This window comes from Lissotriton vulgaris, chromosome 1_1 (genome assembly GCF_964263255.1).
Source record: "Lissotriton vulgaris chromosome 1_1, aLisVul1.2, whole genome shotgun sequence".
In the NCBI taxonomy this organism is placed as follows: Eukaryota; Metazoa; Chordata; class Amphibia; order Caudata; family Salamandridae; genus Lissotriton; species Lissotriton vulgaris.
This window is the reverse complement of record NC_141685.1, coordinates 1,390,773,646-1,390,785,838: the sequence shown is the minus strand read 5'-3', so window position 1 is coordinate 1,390,785,838 and position 12,193 is coordinate 1,390,773,646. Positions and strand designations below refer to the sequence as shown.

The 12,193-nt window shown below is 45.8% G+C and overlaps 1 protein-coding gene across 2 annotated transcripts in view; it reads left to right on the top strand.

Annotated features, from left to right (window-relative positions):
- Window positions 1–12,193, top strand: part of FAM3C (FAM3 metabolism regulating signaling molecule C) — a 438,009-nt gene that overhangs the window by 58,650 nt on the left and 367,166 nt on the right. For both annotated transcript variants that reach the window (XM_086966876.1, XM_086966871.1), the window contains exon 3: window positions 1,287–1,391. In XM_086966876.1, coding sequence (XP_086823002.1) covers window positions 1,287–1,391 — 105 coding nt within the window. The remainder of the gene's footprint in view (window positions 1–1,286; window positions 1,392–12,193) is intronic.

Below are 12,193 nucleotides of genomic sequence, written 5' to 3'. Positions count from 1 at the left end.
TTGGGCGACCTTTTAAAGAAAAATCTTTTTTAATCTGCTGCTGTGAATTGGCAGAGCTTCATCTCTTGAGTGACTTTAATTCCTCTCTTACTTTAAAGTGACATCATGCCTTGTCATTATGAGAGTATGTTATATTCCCTTCGTTTATTAGTAGTTAATGTATAGCAATGGCATATCCAACAGAAGGGCTGCACTTTGCAATCATAAGGTATACCTATCACACCTGCAACTGAGGCTTGAACATTTGGAATGGTTACAGTATGAATGTCTATGATTGAGACAAAAGATCATGCTTTCTGGTCCAATGGGTGCAGGTTTGTTTTATCAGGACAATTTGTTGCAAAACATACTTGGTTTAGAATATGAGGCTGTCCTGAAACTTGAAATCAGTGTGACCATTTCATAAACACACCACCAGTCTAGAAAAAGGTTTTTTTTGCAGCAGGTAAATATGTCACTGGGTTCATCCTATACATCAAACTGTCAAAGGCTTGTTCCTTGATGTAACGTCTGGCTTCTGTTTGAGCTGAAAAGACTGTCTGTTGCACGTCAGAGCAGGGCTCATAGTCGATGTGCAGATTTCAGAGATTTATTGTTGCAAGAATAAGAACTTCTCTAGTCTATACTATCTGCAAATCGAGTGAATATGTTTTATGTGTTGTTGTCATTACTATTGCCCGGAACTGCAAAAGACATGCACCATGGGTTAATCCTACACAGTTGGATAAAAACCGCAGTAGACAAATGTTCCTGTAAGTATGTCAGATGGATTCCAGTATATAAGGGCTTTAAAGTTAGCCCACAGATTTGATCATTGAGAAAAGGTAAGGCAGGCAGGTAGATGATTGATACATTTGGCATCAATCTAATTGTTACGAGGGCATGCATGTAGTCTCTTTGGTAGGTTTTGTGCTTTTTTCGAAACAAAATGTAAAACCTTTACTCCTGGATTGTGTTCCTCAAACGGAGTGACATTTGATTGCCAAAGAAACCACCTATTGCAGATTTGAAGACTTTTTACACCAGAATGCCAGTATCTTGGTGTCTTTGGCCGTCACTGGGGCTACAAGCTACATGTCAAGGAGAAAAGTACTGGAGGGAATTTTAAAAACATATCCAGACTTGTATTGATTACGAAAGTCAGAAATTACTTGAGGCAACTCCGTGAGATTTAACTGCTCATCCTGGCAATGCTGAATGAGTTATATGGCTTATGTCGAGTTTCTTGTATTTTTGTTAGGATTTGTGTGCACAGAAAATTCTTAACAACTCTTCTACTTTTTTAGGGGCTGTAAAATGGATATTGGCTGTAGCAGTATTTTTATTGACATTTTATGTCATATCTCAAGTGTTTGAAATAAAAATGGATTCCAATCTAGGAAGCCTTTTTGGTAAGTTATCTTTTTATCAGTTTCTATTACATTTTTATCTTTGTACCCATTAGTACGCCTCTATTTATTGAGGCACACATGGATATTGTTTTAAGCCAATATCTAAACATAGCCTTTGTTGCATTTCTTCTTATGCTCCTGAATCTAAGATTACCAAAATGTTGATAAAACCGCAAGCACCCCCCAAAAAAATATTTTTTAGAATACTTCTTAAACATTGTTAATATTTACATGAGTGATTAATAGTTTTTTAGGATTTTTTAGGGCATAATATGTAGTTTTAAAATGTTATTGAGACTTTTACATAATCGGGGACTGTATTTCCCTGACCTCAGAGTGGAGGAACCTGATTTCTGTTGTCTCTGTGTTGGAGTCTTCTTTCTCTTCTTACACCGGTACATTTTCTTTGGGGAGTGCTTTGCTCAGAGGGAAGTGAAGGGCAAAATAGTTAACTGTTTTATATAGAACTCAGTCACTTGATACATAGATGTACCCTTTATATTCAACAAACTTGTATACAATTAGAAAATAATTGTCCAAGCTAAAGAGCGAACAGTGAATTATAGCACCTGTGCAGCAGATAAGTGAGGAAAGCGATCAATTACAAAATGCATGAAAACGGCTACAGTGAATGAGTAAGTGTGATTTAGGATTGGCAAATTACAGTTTCGAAAGGTTACATGTTTGTCAGGATACCACCGAAGAATTGCACATCACTGTCGGGGCTAGTAATTATGAGTTAATACTTTTGGAACAGGTGGGTTTTCAAATACTAAATGAACAATGGTAGTAGGGGGTTTAAGTCATCTGGAAAAAAGGTCCGGAATAGAGGAAATTCACCAGAGAATGAATTGCTGTATGTGGATCTTCATAAATCTGTGACATTCCAGTTGAAGCTTGTTCTTGCTATGCAACCCTTTTTTCTACTAAAAAGTATGCGAAGGCTTGGAAGATAGGATGGGTTATTGAGATGCAGTATCATGTAAGTTATGCATCTCAATTTTATTAGAACTCTCACCTTTGTTGAAAGCAAATGTAATTTTATTAGTAGAAGGGTGATGTGATCACTTTACCGTATAGAAGAAAGAAGTATAGCAGTGGAATCGAAGGAGTCTTTTGAGAGGATTTAGAGCATAGTGTGACAGTCCTTTCAGATTAGCCTTTCCAGAGTCTTATAGTGATGAAAGCAAGGCATGAGCAGCAGTCTATAAATGATTCGTGGGCAGGAAGTATTTGATAGTTTTGAGAGACAGACTTTAGTATGCAGTTGTAGAAGATGGTGGTCAAGAATGCCACCAAGGAAGGTAACTGGGGAGCAGGGAAGGTAAGAAATTTGCTGTTTTTTATCCGATTGAAGAGTGGGATCGAAATTGTGTGTTTTGGGAAGACCACATTGAATTCTGTTTTTTGGGAGTAGGGTTTGAGGAACCACTCTTCCATCCTGGGTTGCAAGTTCATAAGAATGATACACAGAGTAAGGGTATTGTATTGAAGCGTATTAAGAAAGTCTTGCTTCTTGTCTGTATTACAAATGATAATGACAATGATTCATAAGATACTTTGCTCAGGGTTTCTATATATACCTGCTAAAGAGTATAGCGGCTAAGATGGAGACTTGTTACTTCCCCCCTGTAAGCCGTGGTGGATCAGCGATAGTGTAGCCAATCTTACTATTTCAGATCTTTTGAAAGAAAGGTGGTGGGCCAGGCAAGAACTGAGTGATTTGATATCCATGCAGTGTTTAAGTAGGGATGTGAGGCATTTTTGATCTAAAGTATCAAATGCAACTCTAAGATGTAGGAGAAAATAAGGCAGCAGTCTCCTCCATTAAGGATCTGATGAACATCATCTAGAATTCTCAGTGAGCCATTTTCATGCAGCTTAGAATCAAGGTTGATTAACAAACCAAGACCGTGATACTTCTAGCTCTTGACTGTAAGTTTTTTTGCTGTTGTTAGACCGAGGCGAGCTTAGCACCATTCTTTTTTTGTTTTTGTTTAATGCCACCATGACCAGTTTTGTCTCTGACTTTGGAACAATATTGTAAAAAAAATCACAAAGATCTGAGAGGCAACCAGATCAACTTGTAGTGAAATAACGGCAAAATTGCCAAGCATGAACAGATGAAGCGAGAGATTATCTTTGAATATTTGAGCCTTTATTTCATATTCTTTGGAGAATTAGAATACAGCCAACAAGTTTCGCCCATATCTAGGCTTCTTCAGGGCTGCAATATATACAAATATGACTTGCATTAATTCATTTTTGTTAACTCCTAACTTTGACCACACTGTTCTATAAGACATTTGCGGAACTGCTTGCGCCCCGCCTTCTTGATGTCTATCAAGAATTGCTGGAAGTTGGGGAGCTGCCGCTGACCATGAGGGCGGCTGTAATCATTACCCTACTGAAACCAGATAAGGCGACAACTCTTTGTGACTCTTACAGACCCTTTCGTTAATTAATATTGATGCCAAAATTCTTGCTAAATTAATCTCTAACAGACTGCAGCCGCTAATGCCTCTCATCGCTCGGCTGGATAAATCTGGCTTTATCCCTGGCAGGTCGACGGCCAACAACCTGCGCACATTTTTTTCTACACTCCACCAAATTGATCCCAAACTCCCGGCCATTGCAGTATTTTTGAACGCCACCAAACCGTTTTATTCTTTGGAATGGCCTTTCTTGTTCACCATCTTGCCCAGATTAGGCTTCAGCCTTAATTCCGTTTAATGAATTAGTTTATTATATACCAAACCCATGGCCCGGCTCAAAGCAAATGGTTTAATCTCAGACCCCTTTCCCATCAGCTGTGGAACTAGGCAGGGGTGCCCCCTGTCACCACTCCTGTTAGTGGTGGAAATGGAGCCATTGGCTGCTAGGATTCGCCGGCACCACTGCCTGTGGTCTGGTCTGTACGGATGGAAACCTTATCTCAATGTATGCTGACGACATATGCTATATATTAGGTAACGGGACGACAACCTAAATCCTTTGCTGTGGGAAGTCCTCTGCTTTGGCGGTATGTCTGGCGTAAAAATAAATTGGTTAAAGTCCTCACTCCTGCCCCTTATGAATGCCCCACTAGACACCACATTGGAATTCCCGCTGACATGGGCGGATGATGCTGTGAAGTATCTAGGTGTCTGGCTCAGCAAAGACGTACAACAAATTTGGCGCTTGAATTTTGGTGGATGACTAGACTGGTTCGAAGATAGGGCTAAATTCTGGGCCACGCTACCCCTGACGCTAGTGGGTAGAATTGCCATAATAAAAATGATTGTCCTCCCCAAATTATTATATCTTTTCGTGAATATACCCATACCATTGGCTCAAGCCTTTTTTAAATCTCTCACGATTGATATGGCCTGGGCTGGAGGCCAATCCAGGGTAAGCTGGGACTTGCTGACTCGCCCGCTATCAAAAAGGGGACTGGGAGCGCCTGACCTCAAACTCTGTGCGCTAAGTGCACAAGCACAATTTCTTCATTATTGGGTGCATCGCATCCCATCCCATTTTCAACCCCATGTGGCCACTGAAAAGGACATAGCTGACCTCACTCCAGTGCACGTGGCTGCATATGAAAATGCTAACGAAATCAACACAGTTGAAACCTTGCAATGGGTTTGGGAGGGCTTGAGCAAGCGGACAGACCTCTTTACTATGTGCACCCTCCACACCGCTTGCATTCCACCCACACTTTCCCTACCTACATGACTAGGGCGCCATAGATCGGTCCTGTAAAATGGGCATATCAATGCTAGGCAACCTCTAGCCACAAGGCACGTTCCTGGAACCGCCCACTAGCCAGGATAGTGCGCAGACGCCCCTTTTAGAATTACTTCTATATTATCAATTCATGGCCCCCTGTAAAACAATGCACCCTTCTTTTCCAACATCCCTTGTTACCATGCAGCCGTTGGAACATTTATTGGTCACGCCGTCCTCTCGTAAATTGGTCACCGGACTAGATACCCTCACGGAGGCGTACACCCCATGGACTGCTCGAAAAGCTCTGGAGCAGTGGAGGACAGAGCTGGTAGACAAGCCCACAGATGAACAATGGACATTCTGCTGCTCACAACTACAATACCTGTCCCCATACAATAAGTTGAGGCTTATACATTTTAAATTCCTACGTCCATATTATCGTACCCCATTACAGTTATTTAAATTAAAGCTGCGGGCAGATTCACACTGCTGGAAATGCAAACGTGAAGCGGCCACCTTCCTACACATCGCTTGGGAATGCCCAGCCGTCTCTAAATTTTAGGGAGAGGTATGTGATACCATTCAAGCCATTACTGGACAGAAGCTGGAGTGTTTCCCATTAGTTGCACTGCTTGGCTATGTTGAGGAGACACCGCCAGAGTTGCGCTGCCTCACCGCTATGCGGCTACTACTAGCAAAGCGCAGACTGGCTATACATTGAGGAGCCCCTAGGCACCTTTGAATCCCTGAGTGGATCCGCAACATAGCCGACTATCGGAAACAGCTGGCGACTTTCTGGGACCTCATGCCTATGGATTCTCGCCCGAAAGATATTTGGGAACCCTTCACGACTTGCCTCAGGGAAGGGATGCACCCCTCACTGATGACACCAGGACATCAACAACTGCTAGCTCTCAGGACTCTATGTATGTCACTCTCCCAATGGTAATGCAGATACTTATTGTGGGCTCCTTGAGTTGGTGAACTATCATTAACTCTCTCTTGTTTATGAAGACGCCACAATACCCTTGGACTGATCTGCCTATGTGTGTTGTTACCTAACCTTGATGCTGATTGCTATGTTGGTTACTTTGTTGTATCTGTAGTCGCTCAATTTCCTTGCAATGTATATCTGTGCGCCATGATTGTAAGATATCGCCTGTTATTGAGGAATCCTACATGTGGGATGTCTGTGTTATCTACTATGCAATGCATGTCTTAAATCTCTGCTTAGTTCATATCTGTCTGACAAAATCATAATTAAAAAAACGAACAAATTAAGACAACTCCCAACTACAAATTGAGATATTAACAATGAAATACAGGGGAGAGGAGCTACGCGAGCATCCGAGATGGCCGCGTGAGCACAGGGCTCCCGGGACCCTCGCCGCCCTTCGCAAATATCCTGACGTTATCCTGATTTTTCTGATGGGTTACTGAAGATGAACCTCAGCTGATACTTTTGCTCTTTCAAGAATTTGATTTGGACTTTGGGAACCGCTGTTACGTTGGTCCGAACTTTTGAGGCCCACCTTGCGGTGAAACCGGGGGCTTGGCAAGCTGGCATGCCGGGACGAAGTTGAACAACGGCTGAGGGGTCTTCCCCCAGTAGCCCTGAATCAACTTTCAGTTTCGCTTTTGGGTCCTGGCACTATCAGATCGCAGGACTGTTCCGTTCTGTCGGAGGTTCGGCCTGGCTCTGTCCCTTCACTGTGTGCCTTCGGTTCTCAACGCTTCTATATCCAACTACGTTGTCACCTCGGCCACGCGAACCTACTTTTGTAGATTTTTGGTGACTTGCCTGTGAGCGGCCATTTTCACCAGGTCTCACGGGCCCCTCCGGGGCGCATCTTCCAAGATGGCCAGCAGGGCCGACAACGAGAAGTCTAAAACCAAGGCGCCTATTCGCGGGGGACCGATTCAAACTAATATCATGGATCGTTATACCCAATCTAAAGGATACCCCGGTGGCGCCAGCCGCACTCCGGAGGACGCCAAGGAAGACCCGGCTGTACTGACCGAACTGTCTCTCCAAGACGTCATGAGCGCCATTGCCAATATGAAGGTTACCATCGGCCAGCAATATGAAGCTCTGGCTCATAAAATCGACACGGTTGCCATCGATGTCACCTTGATCAGAGCCGACTTGTCTAAAACCAACGAAAAAGTGAAATCGCTGGATTTGAAGACTTCTAGCCTTACGGCCGATGTGTCGGAACTACAAACAGAAATTGGCAACCTTAAATCATCCAACGACCTCATGTCTCATCGACTGGAGGATTTTGAAAATAGGGCAAGACACATCAACATCTGCATCAATGGGTCCCTGAAAACCCCGAAACTCCTTCAACGGACCTCCTGGTGGAAGACCTCGTTTTAAATCACCTTACCCCTACAGGACTGAGCAAATTCTTTGCATGGAGCGTGCCCATCGTGTGCCCGGTGGGAAGCCGAGGCCGGGCGCCCCTCCGAGGCCTATCATCGCCAAGCTCTTTCATTTCAGAGACCGAGATGCTATCCTGTAGGCCTCGAGGGTGAGCGGCCCGGTAAAGTTCAAAAACACTACAGTAAGCTTTTACCTGGACTTCACTCAGCTTGTTCAGAGGTAAAAGATAGGCTTTCAGGGAGTGAAGCGAAGACTCCGAGACATGGGCCTGAAATATGCTATGTTGTTTCCTACTAGACTTCGTGTTGAGTGAGGACCGGACGTTTTTCTTTGACCGTCCGGAGAGTGTGACTGGCTGGATTCTCTGCCTGCCCGGAACGATCGAACTGAGCACCCTGGTGGCGCCGAGGATGGCGTGCCAGAACAGAAGTGACAATGCGGTTCCTGATCTCTGAATACTTGACTTTCCACAGCTGGGTTCGATTATTCTGATATTGTTGTATTTTATTATTGTTCACCCGAGGGTGGCGGGGGAAGCGAGACTCTTTCCTCCTCTAGGGTTCTTTTAGTAGACTAGTGTAATGGTAGGGCGACAGGCACACTGCAAGTTGGTGTGGCTTTTTAGTCTAGTGCAGGGTGGGGGGAGTTGTAACGGGTTCAAGTTGGGGGTTGGGGGTAGTGTTTCGGGGGTTTGTTATTTTCTCTCAAGGCAACGTATCGTTCTTTTATGTGATCCGGCTATTGTGTTCTTTGTGGGGTGGGTTCTGCATTTCTTGCTGGGATGGGGGGGTAGTGGGTTGAGGCTAATATCTTGAAATGTCAATGGGTTGGGTGATAGAATAAAACGGGGAGTGGTGTTACAATTCTTGCGTCGCCTGTCCCCGATGTCGTTCTTCTACAGGAAACACATCTGGTAGGGAACACGTGTCACGCCATGAACAGGTGGGGGTACTGTCTTGTTGCACACTCTGGGTTCACCTCTGGTTCTAGGGGCGTTGGCATCCTTGTTCGGTCCTCTCTCTCTTTGGAAATAGACGACGTAATCCTAGACAACAGGGGGCGCTACGCCGCCCTCACTGGTAGATGGGAGGGTAGGACTGATTCGCTGATTACTGTATATGTTCCGCCGGGTCTACAGACCTCTACTTTCTCAGATATTGGGTGTGTGGTGCTGGGACTTCCTGAGGGTACCCTGGTTATGGGTGGGGACTTAAATTCTGTTATTTCTGGCAATGTAGATCGCCACCCTCCCAGGGATCTTCCCAAGTCTCATTCATGGCTGAGTGGGTTTTTGGAGACTTTTGGTATGATGGGCTGCTGGAGATTGATGCATCCCGAACAGATACAATACACTTTCCATTCTGGGGCCCATGGTAGTCTTTCCAGACTTGACTACGTACTGATGCCGACGGCGCAGTCCCCTTCTGTTAGAGTGATCAGACACCTTGCCCGGGGCATTTCAGACCATTCCCCATTGTGGCTCTATATGGATACTAGAGTGTGTGGTGCAGGGCGAGTTGCTCCCATAAACCCCTGGTATTTATGTAATCCTAAGACCTGTGCTGGTTTGGTAAAGTCCCTGGATCAATATTTTCTTGAAAATGAGGGGTCTGTGTCCTCATCTGTGTCATTGTGGGAAGCCTTCAAGACAGTCTTTCGTGGGCAGGCGCTATCTTTAATTGCTGAGGCTAAGAAAACTAAAAATCAAGAAATTGTTCGTCTTGAGACGGAAATAGTCGAGCTGCAGAGTGACTTGGAATCAGGCGTGACTCATGCCAAACTCCACGCCCTTGGTCTGAAACAACTTGATTACAGATCCCTGGTTACGGATGCTGCCAAAATAATGAACAGGGAGCAGCAGGGCAGATTGTATGATGTTGGGGACAAGGCGGGTAAATTGATTGCGTGGCTTGATAAGAAAGAAAGGGCGAATCGTGTGGTTCCCGTGATTCAGAAATTGGATGGAGTGAGTGTGACTGATCCGAGTGCGATAGTGGGGTGTTTTGTGGACTATTTTCGTACAGTGTATTCTCCGGTCTCTGATAGACCTGAGGAAGACTCATCTGTTACGCGATATTGCACTGCCGCGCCTATCGGAGGCTGATCGAGATCTAATGGACGCTCCACTGTCGGCGGATGAGATTGCAATCACCATTCGCTCTGTTCGCTCTGGTAAGGCTATGGGCCCCAACGGTCTACCCATCGAACTATACAAATTGCGCCCTGATAAAGTTGCACCTTATTTCCGAGATATGTTCCTGGAGTCGCGAGACCTTGGCTCTCTCCCTTGTGATCAGCGTTTGGCTACGATAGTGGTTATTCCTAAGGAGGGTAAGCCTCGGGATCGCAGCGCTTCATACAGGCCCATCTCGCTGTTGAACGCTGAACCTAAAATCCTAGCTAAAGTGTTAGCTAATCGGCTGATCACAGTTATTGGTGACCTGATCCACCCGGACCAATCTTGTTTTATCCCGCATCGTAACACCGCACTCAACTTGCGGCGTTTGCATGGCGTCCTCGCGAGGGCGGAATCTCTTCATGAGCCGGCCATTTTGGCTTCCTTAGACGCCAGGATGGCCTTTGACACTATAGAATGGCCGTATCTTTGAGCCGCCCTCGCGAAATTTGGTTTCGGTTCCGAGTTTATCGGGTGGGTGAAACTTCTGTACAAGGAACCGCTGGCCCAGGTGGTCGTTAATGGCCGAGTTTCGGATTCTTTTACTCTTGGGAGGGGTACGCGACAGGGCTGCCCGTTGTCCCCCCTACTCTTTGCGCTTGCTTTGGAGCCTCTGGCTGCTTGGCTCCGATGGGAGCCTTCGATAAAGGGTATCCAGTGGACTCCAGATTTTGAGGATCGGATTTTGCTTTACGCTGACGATATTCTGTTATACCTTACCTCCCCCTGAAAATCGCTTAATGTTTTGTTCGATGTTCTCACTTCGTTCGGCAAGAACTCCGGTCTAGTCATTAATTAAACTAAATCCTGTGTCTATGTAATTTCGGGTGGTCTCCCCCTTTGCCTCGTAGATTTCCCATCCAGGTCTCACAGATTGGATTTTATATCATTGGACCCCGCAGTTCGCTATGAACGCAATTTGCTTCCCCCTCTCCAGACGCTGAAACTCGATGTCGTTCTCTGGCGTAGATTGCCATTGTCGCCGCTCGGTCGCGCTGCACTTTTTAAAATGTCCCTGCCACGTTTTTTGTACGCGCTCCAGAATTCGTTCGACATTATCCCTGCAAGCTATTTCCAGGAGGTGGAGAGCTTGCAGAGGCGGCTTGTCTGGGACGGACTTGCGAGAATTGCCCTCGCTAAGCTAACCCTCCCCTGGTATGACGGGGACACAGCGCTCCCGGATATCAGGCGGTATTATTGGGCCTCTCAGTTGAGCGCGATTAACCACGCAACATATGCACCCAGCCCAAATCCTGCATTTGAGATGGATAAGCATCAGTTGCCGGTGGGAATTGGAACAGGGCACTCTATTCTAAGGTGGCAGGGAGAAACTTAACAGGTCCCACCAAGATTGCTGTACAAGTCTGGTGTGATGCGAATGTGGCCCTGGGTTGGAAGGATGAACTGACACGGGCGACTCCTTTGTATGCATCTGAGAGATTGGGATGCCTCTGGACAACGAAAGGTTTTGAGAAATGGGATATGATTGGTATTAGCAGGGTGGGCGACCTCTGGGACAAGGGTGCAATTAAGACTTTTGAAACGTTGCAGAAGGAATATGAGTTGAGTGACAGGGAGTTTTTTAGATACGCACAGATTCGTCATGCCTTGACCTCGGTCTTCATTGCCGGTGTCAATATCCCTGAGTCCTCCCCGCTGGAAGATCGTGTGCTCGATGGCCATGTGCCTGATAGTACGATTTCATTAATATACATGAAGTTGATAAACAATCGGGCTGATCTCCTTGTACGCCTCAGAGAAGTCTGGACTGGGGATGGGCTGGAACTGAAGACTGGCAGTCTGCATTATCTTCACCTAAAGAGGTGGCTATTCCCGCCCGTCTCAGTCTCGTCCAACTTAAAATTCTTCATCGTGTGTATGTCACCGGTCCTCGTTTGGTCTGTATGGGTTATTCTGCTGATGGGTTATGTAAGCGTGGTTGTGGAATGATTGGAACCTTCCTCCATATCATTTGGGAGTGCCCGGAGGTGGCTTCATTTTGGAATCGTGTGCATGCAGTGATGGAGAGTGTCACCGGAGTCGCGCTGTTGCCTGAAGCCCGGCGATGCCTGTTAAATGTGTGGGAGCCGAATGATTATAGTGTCGCTCAGACCCGGTGGGCGACCCTTGGGGACATGGTTGCCAAGAGAGACATTGCACAGTTGTGGGGTTCCCGGCGGCCGCCCACGGTATCAGTATGGAAGGAAAATATGGATTGGTGTATGTTTAGGGAAAAGACTGTGTATTTGGCTAGGGGGAGACCGAGGGCGTGGACTAGAGTCTGGAGCCAGTGGAATGCCTACCTCGGAAACATATGTACGCACCCTTTTGATGAAAATCTGGACATCTCCCTCTCCCCCTGATCCTACATTCCATGTCTTGTTTAAATTTTGTTCCTATTCATCGGCTTCCCCGCTGGCCCCCCTGACCCCTTCCACTAATTATAAGTTCACACAACTTTGCACTTGGAGGTCCCTCCCGTACGAGCACAATTCTGTGTACAATGTCCCATTGCCTTGAGACTTGTTT